At 47.9% G+C, this 15,888-nt stretch overlaps 1 protein-coding gene and 1 long non-coding RNA gene across 4 annotated transcripts in view; one reads left to right on the plus strand and one right to left on the minus strand.

Annotated features, from left to right (window-relative positions):
- The window catches only part of LOC310764852, a 292,721-nt gene extending 290,062 nt beyond the window's left edge, over positions 1-2,659 (plus strand). The window contains exon 3 of the long non-coding RNA XR_014549277.1: positions 2,546-2,659. This is a non-coding gene — a long non-coding RNA (uncharacterized lncRNA). The remainder of the gene's footprint in view (positions 1-2,545) is intronic.
- The window catches only part of NKAIN4 (sodium/potassium transporting ATPase interacting 4), a gene marked incomplete at its 3' end in the record, with an annotated part of 105,621 nt that overhangs the window by 31,818 nt on the left and 57,915 nt on the right, over positions 1-15,888 (minus strand). For all 3 annotated transcript variants that reach the window (XM_083619221.1, XM_083619223.1, XM_083619222.1), the window contains exon 4: positions 12,381-12,578. In XM_083619221.1, the coding sequence (XP_083475347.1) occupies positions 12,381-12,578 (198 nt within the window). The remainder of the gene's footprint in view (positions 1-12,380; positions 12,579-15,888) is intronic.

Here is a 15,888-nt window from a genome sequence, read left to right on the forward strand (position 1 = left end):
TCTTTCACCTTTGGTGGACATGCCCAAATATTAAGGCATTCTGGGAGATGATCTATAATGAAATGAAGAAGGTATTTAAATATACCTTCCTGAAGAAACCAGAGGCCTTTCTCCTGGGCATGGTTGGCCAATTGGTGCCAAAGAAAGACAGAATATTTTTTATGTATGCCACAACAGCAGCAAGAATACTTATTGCAAAGTACTGGAAGACGCAAGATCTACCCACCAGGGAAGAATGGCAGATGAAACTGATGGACTACATGGAAATGGTGGAAATGACTGGCAGAATCCAAGACCAGGGAGAAGAGTCGATGGAAGAAGATTGGAAAAAATTTAAAGTATACTTAAAAAAACACTGTAAAATTAATGAATGTTAGAAAGATGCTGGAATGGATTTACATGGTCTTAGCAGAAAGGTTACAAAGAATTAAGTAAAAATGGACTGTTAATGGGTTAAAGTGTAAAATTTAAGGTCAAATTGTGTTAAGATAAATTAAGGAACAAAATTTGAGAAACAGGGAAAGGACTTGCTGGAACTATTATGAAATAGAATACAAAAAGGGAGGCGTGAGGAAGTCAAGGAAATAAGTAAATGAAAGATAATGATATGAAAATACTGGATGTTAATGTTTTTTAAATGTTATTGTTTAGTTGTATTGTTTTTGGGATTTTTCTTTTTTTTCTTTTTTTTTCTTTTTTCACCTTAGTGTTGTATTTTTCTTTATTTTTGAAGTATTGTAATCTTTTTTTATTATTACTGTCTGTTTTTCTTTTTTCTGTAATTGTTAAACTTCAATAAATATCTTATAAAAAAAAAATATAGTTACTTATCTCCTTGGCTTGGGGGTGGCAAAGCTCCATACCCTCCAACTTTTCTCTGGTGAAAATAGGGACATCCTAAGGAAAAACAGGACATTCCAGGATCATATCAGAAACCAGGACGGCTTATGTAAATCTGAGATTGTCCCTGGAAAATAGGGACACCTAGAGGGACTGGGACATTCCCTGTTGTTGTTGTTGTTGTTGTTGAATAGGACGTCCCTATTTTCATCAGAGAAATGTTGGAGGGTATGGGGTCTTCTGTCTCAAACCCTGTGGAGCTGCTGCTAGACAATAGACAATACACAGTAGACAATACTGAGGTTGACAGACCAATGGTCTGACTCCGTATAAGACAGCTTCCTCCGTTCCTATGGTTCCCTGGCAATTGAGGTTGCTCTCAGGTTTTGATCCCACTTGGCATTTGATTTCGCATTCGCCGCTTTCCCTCCATCTCTTTTCCTCTTGTTGAAGGCAGGAATCCGTCAAGTGCTAAGCAGCCCCCGCTCTCTCATCCCTCTGGGAGACTATCCAGAATGCGCTAAAATATAAGACCCGATTTCCCAGAAGCCTTTAATGGAGCCATGCCAGTCTCTGCGGCCTGACGGTGCTCCCTCAACTTCATCTGTGTAACTGTCTGGAAATGTAAATCTACCATTTGAAAGACAAGAGATTCCAACTTGTAATTTCAGAGCCTGAATTATACATGACTCTAACCAGCACAGTTCATACCGCACCTCATGAAATCAGGCCCTTATTCTTCTTTAAATAAAATAAAGTGAAATATGGAGACTTCTTTTCAAATTAAAGTTGCTTTGAAAGAAAAACGGCGCTATGAATAATAGACCCTCCCTCATGTCTCTCCCGTCCTCCAGACATCCATGCACGCCCCCCCCCGCAAGATTTAAAAAGTAATGCTCTTCAAATATTTGAGGGTCAAGTTCTGACCTACATTAAAGTTCCTTTCCATTTGCCCAGTTTTAAATATTTTAATCAGAAATCGAAGAGAGCTGGAAGGAGGGGGAAATGGTAAAGAGGTAGGAGGGGCCGACTTCAGAGAGAAGATTAAAAGAGCTGCACGGATAACCAAACGGTTATGCAGAGACCTCATCATTATTCTGCTTTCAGATGGAGCCTAAAGGGAAGGAGGAGAGAGCTGAACTATTTATGGCAATAGAGATCAAGCATTCTTAGACCTTCAGCACTGCAGTTCTGGGCAGCATTCTCCACCCCCCACCCCGAGAAAAATAGGTGCCAGAACACACCATGAAGTTGTTACAGGAAGTCACCGGGCGACTCGGGGCAACCCTGAACAGATGCTGGTTTGACAACAGCCACATTCAACGCTTGTGGAGGAGCTAAAAGCTACAGCAAGTTGTCTCCCTAGCTGGTTTGGGGGTCGCCTCTGATTCTGGTGCAGGACAAACAGGGCTGGCTTTAGCATATGCGCCGCCAGGGTGCAAAGATCCGCCCAGTGCCCCCAAATTTAGTTTAAGGGTAAAGGGGACCCCTGACCCTTAGGTCCAGTTGTGCTCGACTCTGGAGTTGCAGTGCTCATCTTGCTTTATTGGCCAAGGGAGCCGGTGTACAGCTTCCAGGTCATGTGGCCAGCATGACTAAGCCGCTTCTGGCGAACCAGAGCAGCGCACGGAAACGCCGTTTACCTTCCTGCCGGAGCGGTACCTATTTATCTACTTACACTTTTGATGTGCTTTCAAACTCCTAGGTTGGCAGGAGCAGGGACTGAGCAACGGGAAGCTCACCCCGTCGTGGGGATTCGAACCGCCGACCTTCTGATTGGCAAGTCCTAGGCTCTGTGGTTTAACCCACAGCACCACCCGCGTCCCAAAAAATTTAGTTTAGCTGCCCCCAAATTAACTTTTATTGAGCTTTTTTTTTTTTAGGAGGGGCAAACTCAAAGCTGTTGAGCTTTGAGCTTTTTTGCGGGGGGGGCAACTCAAAAGTTGTTGAGGTTTTTTGGAGGGGGGATTGCTCACCTGTAACAACAACACAGCGGAAAAAAACTGCTTTTGTTTCCTGACTCGTCGGGAATATTTGACGCTACAGAGTAACAGAGCGATGGAGGAGGGGACTTTCACTCCATTGCTTTTCACTGCCACCAATCCAGAGGGACCGGTATACAGTAGGTATACATTTGGCACCCCCCAGAATTCAGCGCCCAGGTGCCCTGCACCCTTGCACCCCCGGTAAAGACAGCCCTGAGGACAAATGTGGCCCCACATCCCTCATTCTCTTGGATTCAGGCAGATGGCTAGGGCAGCCTGGAAGGGCCCTCGCGCAAATGTGCAAATGTGCAGTGATAGAGGCTTGGCTGGGAAGCTCAAAGCCCAGATTGAGTCCCACCAGCATGGTCCTTTCCATGTTAAAACCCCCAAATCTATTTGCAATACCGTTAACTTGGGAAAGCATGGGAATTGGAGTCCAACTGCATCTGGAGGGCACCGGGTTGGGGAAGGATGGCAGGGCCACTGGGCATTCTTCTTGATAGAGCTCAGAGCAGTAGGTTCATCTTACCTTCTTATGCACTCATCTCAGCCTGCCTGCATGTTAAGGTCAGCGACAGGCGCTCTGGCCTGCCCACCTCTGATAGCAGTTAGATAGTTGAGTTCTAGGACAGCGCCTTCTTTGTCATGGCCCCTTGTCTCTGGAAAGCCTTTCGTCTTGGGTCTGGCAGGCCTTATCATTATTACAGATGGAGGAAGGATCCACGGTACCAAAAGGGGTTCACCTGATCTGATCTGAGTAAAGGTAAAAGCTAAGGTAAAGGACCCCTGGATTGTTAAGTCCAGTCAGTGCCGTGCTCGTCTCACTTCAGGCCAAGGGAGTCGGCGTTTGTCCACAGACAGTTTTCTGTGTCATGTGGCCAGCAAGGACTAAACCACTTCTGGCCAAACGGGACACTGTGATGGAAGCCAGAGCGCACGGAAACGCCATTTACCTTCCCCTCACAGCGGTACCTATTTATCTACTTGCACTGGCTTGCTTTCAAACTGCTAGCTTGGCAGGAGCTGGGACAGAGCAACGGGAGAACCGCAGACCATCCGATTGGGAAGCCCGAGACGCTCTATGGTTTAGACCACAGCGCCACCTGTGTCCCAGATTAGGTAAGGGTGCTGAGACCCTAGTTCCCCTCCTAAAAGCTACAAGAGATCCATGGGGGAAAGGGTTGGTTGTTAAACCACTCTGGAAACTGTAGCTCTGTAAGGATGAATAGGGGTCTCCTAACAGCTCTCAATGCCCTTAGCAAACTACAGTTCCCAGGATTCTTTGTGGGGAGTGGAGAGTCACCACTGGCGAACCATTATAACTTATGGCTTTAAACTTATGGTGCAGATGTGCCATTGGCAACATTTTATTACTGAATTGTATTCTTTCTTCTTCTTTGGTGATCACTCGTAGCCGAGTAACATTGTCTTCCATAAACACAGTTTTAACAATGGGTCCGTGACTGTGGAGGCCAGTTCTGGATCCACACATCCTTCCACAGTGGGGACATTGGTTTCTGGGCGGGAGTTGATCACGGTGAGGGTTTGCCAAGCATGCCTTCCTCTTCGCACCTTTCTCCCTTGCGTCCTGAGTTCAAGTGTCTTCAAAACCCACAACACCTTTGGCAAAGGCTGTTCTCCAACTGGAGCACTGACAGGCCAGTGTTTCCCAGTTGTCAGTGTTTATACTACATTTTTAAAAGATTTGCCTTGAGAGAGCCTTTAAACCTCTTTTGTTGACCACCAGCAATACGCTTTCCATTTTTACTGTGGTGCCGACTGCCTCTTTATTGTTTACCGCTGACTTTGGTTTAAAAGGGTTTTGTTGTATGTTTTAATCCTGCAAGCTACTCTTAAAAGCAACCCCTTAAAACATTTATTAATAATCACAACAGCAATCTTTCACCATACAGCCATATATTTAATTTTATGTGTTCATATGAAATCCCATGGAGCAAAATTGTTCTCTTTGGCTATACTGGAAGTGGGGGGGGGGGGGACAGGCCCCAGCAACACCCAAGCTCTTGTCCGCATTTCGGAATTGCAGGCAAGCTCCCACCAGCAGCTAGTGAAGACGAAATCACGGCAATGTGCAGATGGCAGCCTGCAACCTTTGTTTTCCCACACACACACTCCCTTCATTTGCTGGGGGGCAATTATTACTGGTGGAAATGTAGCATATGCCGGTGGCTCTCATTCTAGCTTTCGCTGTAGCATCTGCCGTCAAAGTCAACATTTGCCATCTTCCTGGGAGCGTTTCAGGCTGTCGTTTGGAAATGGAAACAGCCAACAGGGAAGGCAGGTTCTTCTCCGATGAAAATGGGGAGACATTTCCTAACTCCATTTTGGCACGTGGGATCTTGGAAGAAAACAATCCGTCTTCCCTCCCTCCTGCGTTGCCATACAAGCACTTCGACCTCATCCTGAGGCCCAACTCTGTGCTGTACAGCTGCTGAAGCAAATGGCCGGTGCAGAACTTTGAGGGAGCCTGTCCCCTTCATTCAGAAATTTGGGGAGCCTAGTCCCTGCCACCCCCTCCCAATTGGCGTGCCTGTAAGGTAAAGGTAAAGGAACCCCTGACCATTAGGTCCAGTCGTGACCGACTCTGGGGTTGCGGCGCTCAACTTGCTTTATTGGCCGAGGGAGCCGGCGTACAGCTTCCAGGTCATGTGGCCAGCATGACTAAGCCGCTTCTGGTGAACCAGAGCAGCGCACTGAAACGCCGTTTACCTTCCCGCCGGAGCGGTACCTATTGATCTACTTGCACTTTGACGTGCTTTTGAACTGCTAGGTTGGCAGGAGTAGGGACCAAGCAACGGGAGCTCACCCCGTCACGGGGATTTGAACTGCCGACCTTCTGATTGGCAAGTCCTAGGCTCTGTGGTTTAACCCACAGCGCCACCCGCGTCCAATAATAATAATAATAATAATAATAATAATAATAATAATAATATATTATTTATACCCCACCCATCTGGCTGGGTTTCCCCAGCCACTCTGGGTGGCTTCCAACAAAATATTAAAATACAATAGACCATCAAACATTAAAAGCTTCCCTAAGCAGGGCTGCCTTCAGATGTCTTCTAAAAGTCTGGTACTTGTTTTTCTCTTTGACGTCTGGTGGGAGAGCATTCCACAGGGCGGGTGCCACTATCGAGAAGGCCCTCTGCCTGGTCCCCTGTAATTTGGCTTCCCGCAGCGAGGGAACCGCCAGAAGGCCCTCGGCGCTGGACCTCAGTGTCCGGGCAGAACGATGGGGGTGGAGACGCTCCTTCAGGTATACTGGACTCAGTGGCGGAGAGCAGGCAGGGCAGGGCTGTCGCGCATCCCGGGGATGTGGTGCACTGTCCGCAGAGGCGTAGCGTGCGTCCTGGGGGCATGGCGTTCCACCTGTGTGGCATGGCACCCAGCGCGGGCAGGTGTACAGCTGAAATGGCACACCACTGGGATCATGCTGCCAGGAGTGGTGCGCTCCCCCCGCCCTCCTCTTCCTCCACCAGTGACTGGACTGAGGCCATTTAGGGCTTTCAAGGTCTGCACCAACACTTTGAATTGTGCTCGGAAACGTACCGGGAGCCAATGTAGGTATTTCAAGACCGGTGTTATGTGGTCTCGGTGGCTGCTCCCAGTCACCAGTCTAGCTGCCACATTCTGGATTAGTTGCAGTTTCTGGGTCACCTTCAAAGGTAGCCCCACGTAGAGCGCATTGCAGTAGTCCAAGCGGGAGATAACCAGAGCATGCACCACTCTGGCGAGACAGTCTGCGGGCAGGTAGGGTCTCAGCCTGCGTAGCAGATGGAGCTGGTAGACAGCTGCCCTGGACACAGAATTGCCCTGCGTCTCCATGGACAGCTGTGAGTCCAAAATGACTCCCAGGCTGCACACCTGGTCCTTCAGGGGCTCAGTTACCCCATTCAGGGCAAGGGAGTCCTCCACCCCTGCCTCCACACTTGTCTCTCAAAAACTATTGAACTGGAATGGATATTTTGGAAAAGACAAAGCAGGAAACAGGGAGGGGAGATGTGCAGCAAACCTGCACAGATGCTGTCCACACCTTGATGTAGCATGTGAAAGCTACTTTCATGTGTAGGACTGGAAAGGGCTTGAGAAACACACACACACACACACACACACACAGACACACACACACGTGTCTTTCAATTAGCACAGGGCTCTGCACCCTGGCAAAAACCCAGCAAATGAGGACTGCAACAGGACGAACGCCTCCTATCTCCCCCTCTCTTTTACTTTCCAGGGAGGCAGGGTCAAGAACGCCATCGAAAAATAGCCATTCGACTTGTCTGTAGCACAGTGGGTCAGGGAGGGGGAGTGGAAGGGGAGAGCCTGTTCTGCTCCTATTTGCGTTTAAATGAGATTAAGAAGACAGGCAAGGCTGCCTTTAACCCCCAGAGACAACGGCTGCAAGGCCCTGGATGGCCAGTTTCAAGCAGCATCGGATTAGTCCCAGTTTTCCCTAAGGGCTTTTTTCCTCCACATCTTTCACAAAGGAAAGGGCCTCTTTCCCCACTCAGCCAGCAAGGGTAAGGAAATGCAGGCTGCGTGCAAGCCCAGTTGCACCCACAGATGGCATCATCTGCCCCAAAGCTGAACCTTATTTGTGCTTTGGTGAACCGCCGAGTGTCCGCAATGCACCCCCAAGTGTGCATGGTGTTCCCCTCTGTGTGTGCACACTCTAAAGTTGACCTCCCTAGTGAGCAACCAAGTTTCTGTCTCTCAGGGACGTCTTGCAAGGCCTCATATTTTTCTCGTCAATAATAATAATAGGGACGCAGGTGGCGCTGTGGGTTAAACCACAGAGCCTAGGACATGCCGATCAGAAGGTCGGCGGTTCGAATGCCCATGACAGGGTGAGCTCCTGTTGCTCGGTCCCTGCTAGCAGTTTGAAAGCATGTCAAAGTGCAAGTAGATAAATAGGTACCGCTCCGGCGGGAAGGTAAACGCCGTTTCCGTGCGCTGCTCTGGTTCGCCAGAAGCGGCTTAGTCATGCTGGCCACATGACCTGGAAGCTGTACGCCGGCTCCCTCGGCCAATAAAGCGAGATGAGCACTGCAACCCCAGAGTCGAGCACAACTGGACCTAAGGGTCAGGGGTCCCCTTTACCCTTAAACTAAATTTGGGGGCACTGGGTGGATCTTTGCACCCAGGCGGCGCATATGCTAAAGCCAGCCCTGTTTGTCCTGCACCAGAATCAGAGGCAACCCCCAAACCGTGCACTGCTCTGGTTCACCAGAAGCGGCTTAGTCATGCTGGCCACATGACCCAGGAGCTGTACGCCGGCTCCCTTGGCCAATAAAGCGAGATGAGCGTGCTGGACCTAATGCTCAGGAGTACCTTTACCTTTACCTTTTAGAACACCTCTACATATTTTGTTGTGTGAATTTGCAACACCAAACTCTCGTGATTTTCTGAGTTAATCGGGTTGCAATCTGGTTTTTCTTTTCTTTTCTGGAAACAACTTGGAAATGAATGCCACTACATTTCCAGAAGTGGCATTTGCATTGTGAGAAAGATCACATGGAGTGCAGAAATTATCAGGTAAAGTAAATATCTGTGATATCTGAATGCAGCCAGTGTTGACCATCCCTAGGAATACATTCATACAGGGATGAAAATGTAAGAAGAGCCTGCTGAATCAGGCCAGTGGCTCATCTAGTCTAGTATCCTGTTCTCACAACCACAGATTTGACCATGAATTCATCCTGGTTTATAAAATTGCTGCCTTGCCATAGCTATGATTCTCTGATTCACACATGACATTTGTCATGCGACAGGGAGGACTAAGATCAGCTGCCTTGGTAAAAACATAGAGAGACATACAGTGTTATATTCATGCAAAACAAAGCAAAGCAGATTTTAAAAGACTGTGGCTTCCATTGCTGAGAATGCTAGAAAATGTACACGCGCTCTAGTGGCATTTTATGGAGACAATAGACTTTTTGTTTCAGTTTACTCCGCAGCAAACGAGAATCAATTACCGGGCGGCACCAATTACTATGGCATGTTAATGAAAAAAATAAATAATTGAGGGTATGGATAAACATAAGCGCTGTGACATTTGATGGCAACTTTTGTGCAAACTGCTGGCGTCTGCAGGAACAGAAGCAGGGGGGGGGGAGTGCGCGTCAGAACGGCTTTGTTTTCTGACGGGGTGTATTATTATATCCTTGGGGGGAGACGCACACAGCCTTTGCCTAATTGGATTCTCTCTCTTTCTGCAACTTCTTCTTCTTCCCCGACGCTCACACATAAATATTTAAATCGCAGTCACGCTGGCTGGTAAAGTTTTTTATGTACCTATTGCTGAGGAAATGCTCCTTCTATATCAGCCTGAGCCTTGCTTCTCTTTGTTTTTCTTCTTCCTGGGTTTACTTTAAATGAACAATCTCCCTCAGCACCAGAGCCACATCCTGGTGTGATGGGCTGAGGGGCTTGTTTTGTACAGGTTGAAAAGAATTTGAGATGAGTGGGGAAATCCATCATATTCTTGCACACACACACACATCAAGTTTATGTAATTTTTAATTACTGTTGGATTTAGGGCAATGAGTGTAGGGGTTTGTTGTTTGTTTGTTTCGGAGAGGGCAGGATCCAAAGAACTTTGAAGTTATTTGTATGTTCCCAAGGGGGCTTTGGCATCATGCTTCTGTTGTCTCTCCTCCACAGTCTCTCCATGAAACCAAGGGGAATTTCAGAAGCATTTTCCGTGTGATCTCAATCCTGTTCAAACAGTATGAGTCAAAAGTCCCCACTAAAGAGCACCTTAGATCTCAGCCACAGTGTTCAAGTACTGAAATCAGCAAGTTGACGATGACTCCTGTCATCAACAGGAGTCAAAAATCAAGTTTGCATCCACACACACATGCTACATCCAAGGCCGACATGGCCATTGGGCAGAGGGAAGCAACCACCTCAGGTGTCAGGCTTTGGGGAATCGGGTCCCACCCCTGGTGGCAGTAATTAAGCAGATCAAATGAAAGATCAAACCTATCCATTCCTAAGGAAATCAGCCCTGAGTGCTCACTGGAAGGACAGATCCTGACGCTGAGGCTCCAATACTTTGGCCACTTCAGGAGAAGAGAAGACTCCCTGGAAAAGACCCTGATGTTGGGAAAGATAGAGGGTACAAGGAGAAGGGGACGACAGAGGACGAGATGGTTGGACAGTGTTCTCGAAGCTACCAACATGAGTTTGACCAAACTGTGGGAGGCAGTGGAAGACAGGAGTGTCTGGCGTGCTCTGGTCCATGGGGTCACGAAGAGTCGGACACGACTAAACGACTAAACAACAAATGAAAGGAGCGTTCTTACCAGATAGCTTCCTTAATAATCATAGTGAGAGACAAAGGAATGCATATCTCTCTAGAAATGGTGTTGCTCCCAGTTAAGGTTCACCCCCTCTGTCTCCATTAATCTACGTCACTCCTACGTTGGGTAATCTGAGCTTATTGTCTCTGCGCTTTCTGTTTTATCACTCTTGGAGCCCGTCTAGTCCTAGGCGAAGGGGGATCAGGAATGCTGTCCAAGGACACTGAATCTGCCAGCTGTCTCTCTCCTGGTGTTCCCTCTTCTAGGTGTTCCTCACCCAGTATTTCTCAGCTTTCCCCCTCTGGACTATGCCCCTCTGCAAACCACTCTTCTAAATCAATACTGTCCTCCTCCCCTTGGTTTGCCATGGCACCTCCTTGGCTTTTCCCTTCTGCTGGAGGGCAGAAGCAAGAGTGCTCTAAACTAGCCAGCTGCTCTCAGGTGTGCTGGGGGTTGCTGCTGTCCTGTTGCCAGCATGGATGTTTAACTCAATCCCAAGTCCAGTCGCCTTCTGAACATGGAAGCGGAGGAACTTCCGTCTTAGAAATGTCTTGGGTTAGATCTGGCTACATCCACAGAAATTCCCTCTTTTGCACAACTATCAAAGGTGCTGGTGTCATGTCCTGTTTCCCCCTGGCCACCAAAGCTCCGTGGATTGAAATATCCAAATGGAATTTATAATCCCGATTCATGCATAATGCTGAACCAAACAGTGGCTTAGCTTGAACTAGCAAAGGAGTGGATTCCCAGACCAAAGATCACAGCTGCTTGTCTCCTCCCTTGGTCCTGCTGCACTAATGCATGACTCAGCCACGGTTTTGCTTACCATTACACGGTCTAAACCACTGAGCCTCTTGGGCTTGCCAATCGGAAGGTCAGTGGTTTGAATCCCCACAATGGAGTGAGCTCCCGTTGCTCTGTCCCAGCTCCTGGCAACCTAGCAGTTCAAAAGCACGCCAGTGCAAGTAGATAAATAGGTACCACTGCAGTGGGAAGGTAAATGGTGTTTCTGTGCGCTCTGGTTTCTGTCACGGTGTTCCGTTGCGCCAGAAGTGGTTTAGTCATGTTGGCTGCATGACCCAGAAAGCTGTCTGTGGACAAACACTGGCTCCCTCGGCCTGAAAGCGAGATGAGCGCCACAACCCCATAGTCACCTTTGATTGGACTTAGCTATCCAGGGGTCTTTTACTTTTACCTTTACCTTACGTCCAAACTCAGGCTTGTGGTTTGTTTTCCCCAGACAAACCATGAGCAGTAAATGAAGAACAAACCATGGGTCACCCATTGGTTGTTTTTCCGGAGTGAGACTTTAGTTGAGATTCCTGCATTGCAGGGGGTTGGACTAGATGACCCCTGGGATTCTTTCCAACTTTACGACTCTACGATTCAATGAGACAAACTATGAGCCTGGGGTTGATATGTGATGCTACCCCAAACTGTGGCATAGCCCTAAGAAACACAGCAGCAGCAGCAGAAGTGGAACAGCAGCATAGCAACCATGATCTTCACCCCAGGAACCTGAACCCTTGGTTTACCCTGGGCCATGGTTTGGCTTAGCTTGCAATACAAACTGGTTTATTCACTTTCCCTTTTTCTCTCCCCACAACTCTCTCTTTCACACACAAGAGAACATGTGGCACAACCCACTGGAAACATGAATTCAAAATATGTCTTTTAAATATCTAGCAAAGGAGCCAACTCCTAGGGGCTGAGGTCCCTTTGGCTCCCCCAATGAAATATTTGAGGGGACCAGCCCCCAGCCGCAAGTAAATGGGCGTTGCCATTCAAATGTTGTGCATAAGCTGCATCTTGTGACCTGCATGGCAGGACTTACCTGCCCCCCCATATACAGTGGTACCTCTGGTTGCGGACACAACCCGTTCCGGGGTACCGTTCGCACCCTGAAAAGTCCGTAACCAGAGCAGCACTTCTGCGCATGTGCGAAGTGCAATAGAGTGCTTCTGCGCATGCGCAAACCGTGCAGAACGTTTCTGTGCATGTGCAAACCGTGCAGAACGCTTCTGCATGCGCAGCAAAACCCGGAAGTAAACACTTCCGGGTTTGCCGCGTTCTTAACCCGAAAAAATGCAACATGAAGTGTTCGCAAGAAGAGGTATGACAGCATTGCATTGAAATTGGCACCTGGGATATCCAATACCCAAACGTGGCCATTTTGAATTGCTGAAACAGGCCCAGTTTCAGATTTGCGGGCTTTGAGGGCGTCACTCACCGCCACCAGAATCTGCATTGCACTGTGCATGACCTCGATGTAGCGATATTCCAAAGCGCAACCGATCACGGAGACGTAGGAATGGCTGTCCAAGCCCTTGATGCCGACCATGGGAGTCTCCTTCCTTACACATCCAGGACCGTTTTCACTCCACCAGGACTGGTGCCGTGAGATGTTGAAGGTCAAGAGCTCACTGTCCTGCAGAGGGAGAAAACGCACACAATTAAAACAACAACCCAGAATACTAATCTAATTAAAGAGTTCACATTTCCAAACTCTTGTTGTTGCTGAATCGATTTTCACTTTGCACAGGTCCGCTCCCTGGTTTCTTCAGTTAAAGAGAGCAAAGGGTTATAAGAAATAATAATAATTTATTAATTATACTCCACCCATCTGGTTAGGTTTCCCCAGCCACTCTGGGCAGCTCCCAACAGAATATTAAAAACAGGATAAAACATCAAACATTAAAAACTTTCCTAAACAAGGCTGCCTTCAGATGTCTTCTAAAGGTCAGATGGTTGTTTATTTCCTTGACGTTCCACAGGGAGGGCGCCACCGCCGAGAAGGCCCTCTGCAAATGCCTTAGAAATGCTATTCATTTATTATTCATTTATTAATTATTTGTACTTGCAGCCCACCAAAAGGTCCTGGACAGGTTACAAAAATATAGCAATAAAAATAAGTACCATGTACCATTTTATTTATTTATTATTACATATATGTCCCAACTTTTAATCCAAGGATCTCAAGGTGATGTACATGTTCTGTCCCTTCCCCGTTTTATCATCACAACGACCCTGCAAAGTAGGTAAGGCTGCACAAGCAAAAGTCCTTCCATGGAGATTCCGCTGATGGGGCGAGTTAGGTGAATCCTGCCTCATATCTCCGTGCAATTTGCAATTTATTTATTTTTTATAAAATCCTCCTGGAAATTCGCCTTCCTTTTATTGCAAATTTCTTTTAAAAGCACTTTTTTTTGTATGCGGTTTTGACAAATATGCCCATTTTTGCGGTGATTTCCATTGATATAATGCAGCTTGGCATGCAGTTCTGCTTAATATATGTTTTATGTACATCACATATGCACTTTTAAACACCTTGTTTGGCTGGATCACAAAATTCAGGAAAGTGTGAATTTCAAATGCTATGGTTCGCACACTGGTTCAAGAAGTGCAAATTAAAGAGATTCTCACGCAAACAAAACCAAATTGCTCCTCCATCCCTAACTACAGAGATAGCATACTGCATACTCACAGAGAGAAACACAGGATCTGCATTCATGCGAGATGACAAGCCAGAACTGGAGTTATAAGAAATATTTTCCTACCGGGCCGGTTTAATTTCCTCTGTGCCACAAGCACTAAGCATCCTCCATAAATTCTCTTGCCAATTCCCTTTGGTGTTCTGATGCATTGCACGTTCAGGTCTTCTATTGACCTCCGTCACAATTAACCTCTTGGGTCAAATTACTCCAAGAAACTGACCCCTGGCATGATCAATAGCTGCTTAATGTACATCTCCCTGCAGAATTTCAAATCATCTCTCCTCTGCTGGTTCAGTTATCATGTGGTTCCCTTGCACCTTTCCCCACCTTCCTGCTCGGTTCCCTTGATTTTGTAGCTGATTGCATGCTGGGGACAGTTCAGGAGTCTGCAAGGAATAGGAAGGACACACCAATTCCTAATAGCAACAAACTGGTGTCACCCGGATGTTCTAGACCCTCCAAGTGTCCCTATTTTCCAGGGACGGTCCTGGATTTACAGAAGCCATCCCAGTTTCTGATTTGATCCTGGAATGTCCAGCTTTTCCTTAAAGGTAAAGGGACCCCTGACCATTTGGTCCAGTTGTGACCAACTCTGCGGTTGCGGTTTGGGCCCTCTCTTTCAGAAGGCCCTCTCTGCCTTCAGCATCACAAACATTGAATTTCTGCTCGTTTCAGGTGCTTCCAGTTTCCCAGCATGGAAGTGTTGGTAGGAAAGAAAGCTTACAGTATCTCTCAGCTTGCAAAAGGATTTCTTAACCAGAGTAATGAGGTACAGTTAACATCTCTTAACTCAACACAGCTTAAAGAACCAAACACCTTTTCACTCCGGGCGGCAGATAAATAATGCGCCCTGCAAGCACCCCGGCCAGATTACTTTTATATTGCAGATAAAGCTGCGATCATTTAATTGTCTTGCCTCTTCTTCGTGCCGCTCATAAATGTCCCTCTGCAATTGGCAGAGGCAGCTGAATCAATCACTCCGAGCCCAAGACTCAGTGCTCCCCATAATCCAATGAGTTTAATCCATTTAAAGGCTGGCATCTCCAAAAAGTGTTTCCAAGCAAAAACAATAAACTTACACCTTGCAGTGGGGATAGAGAAGGGGAAGGGATGGCTACTGTTTTGTCTAGGTCAAGGGACCTTTTACAACCTGAGGGATGCATTTGCATATGGGCAAGTGGTGGTGAGACACCAAAGACAGGTCAGAGGATGAAGTGGAGGCAGAATGGTTGGATGCTGAACAAGCAACAGGCTTGAGTGAGAGAGAGGAAGCAGGGGCAGAAAGCCCTGCAGATGCAGGACAAGTGGCTGAGGAGGAAGAGGAGGAGGAGGAGGGGACAGAGGCTGCAGCAACTTCACAGGAGCCTGCTAGTCAGGGCCATCTTACCCATAGGTGCTAGGGGTGCGGGGCACCCAGGCACCAGGCTCTCAGGGGCGCCAGGCCAAGAGTCCGGGGCCTGGGAGTTGAGTCCAGGGAAGAGCCTGCCCGTCGGTCGAAGCACCACAGCGGGCTCTTCTGCTGTGGGGGGCTCTGCACTGCGAGTTTGGGGGTGACAAAGCCAGCGAGTCGCTGAGACAGGCAGCCTACTCCATCCTCCTATGCACCTGGGACTGGGCAACCGGGGGGGGGCAGGTAGATCTTTGCACCCCAGTGCCGCAGCCCTGCCTGCTGCATTCAGCTCCCCTTCTTGCTTATCTCCAATGGCATGGAGGGCCTTGCATGTAGCAGAACAAAGAGCACAGAAGACCCCTCCTCAATGGAGCTGAAGTCTGCTTGGAAAACATCTGGCCAATGAGGAGATGTAGAGGGAAGTGGGAGGCACAGGTCGTCAGTTCTGGCAACTACTTCACTGGCCTTGCCCAGAGGTTTCTCTGTTTGTATACTGTTTCCTTGAAGAAAGAACCAACTTCACTGCTCATCTCTGAGTCTCCATGCTGACCTGTAGCTGAGCCAGCCCTGACATACACACATAAATGCATCTCTGTCCTCCACCAAGGCAAGCAAGAGGTGTTATCAGAGTTCAAGCACACAGTCCAGCCAGGTAGGAACACCCAATGAGGACCTGGTGTGGGGAGAATCCACTGGAGGGATGCATTTGGCATCTGGGTCTGGGGTTCCCCACCCCTCCTAAGTGGCACTCACATGTCTGCATTTTGCACGTGCCTAAAGCAACTTCGGGTGGCGCTGTGGGTTAAACCACAGAGCCTAGGACTTGCCGATCAGAAGGTAGGCGGCTCAAATCC

The sequence above is a fragment of the Podarcis filfolensis genome, assembly GCF_964270895.1.
Source record: "Podarcis filfolensis genome assembly, chromosome: 6".
NCBI classification, from domain to species: Eukaryota; Metazoa; Chordata; class Lepidosauria; order Squamata; family Lacertidae; genus Podarcis; species Podarcis filfolensis.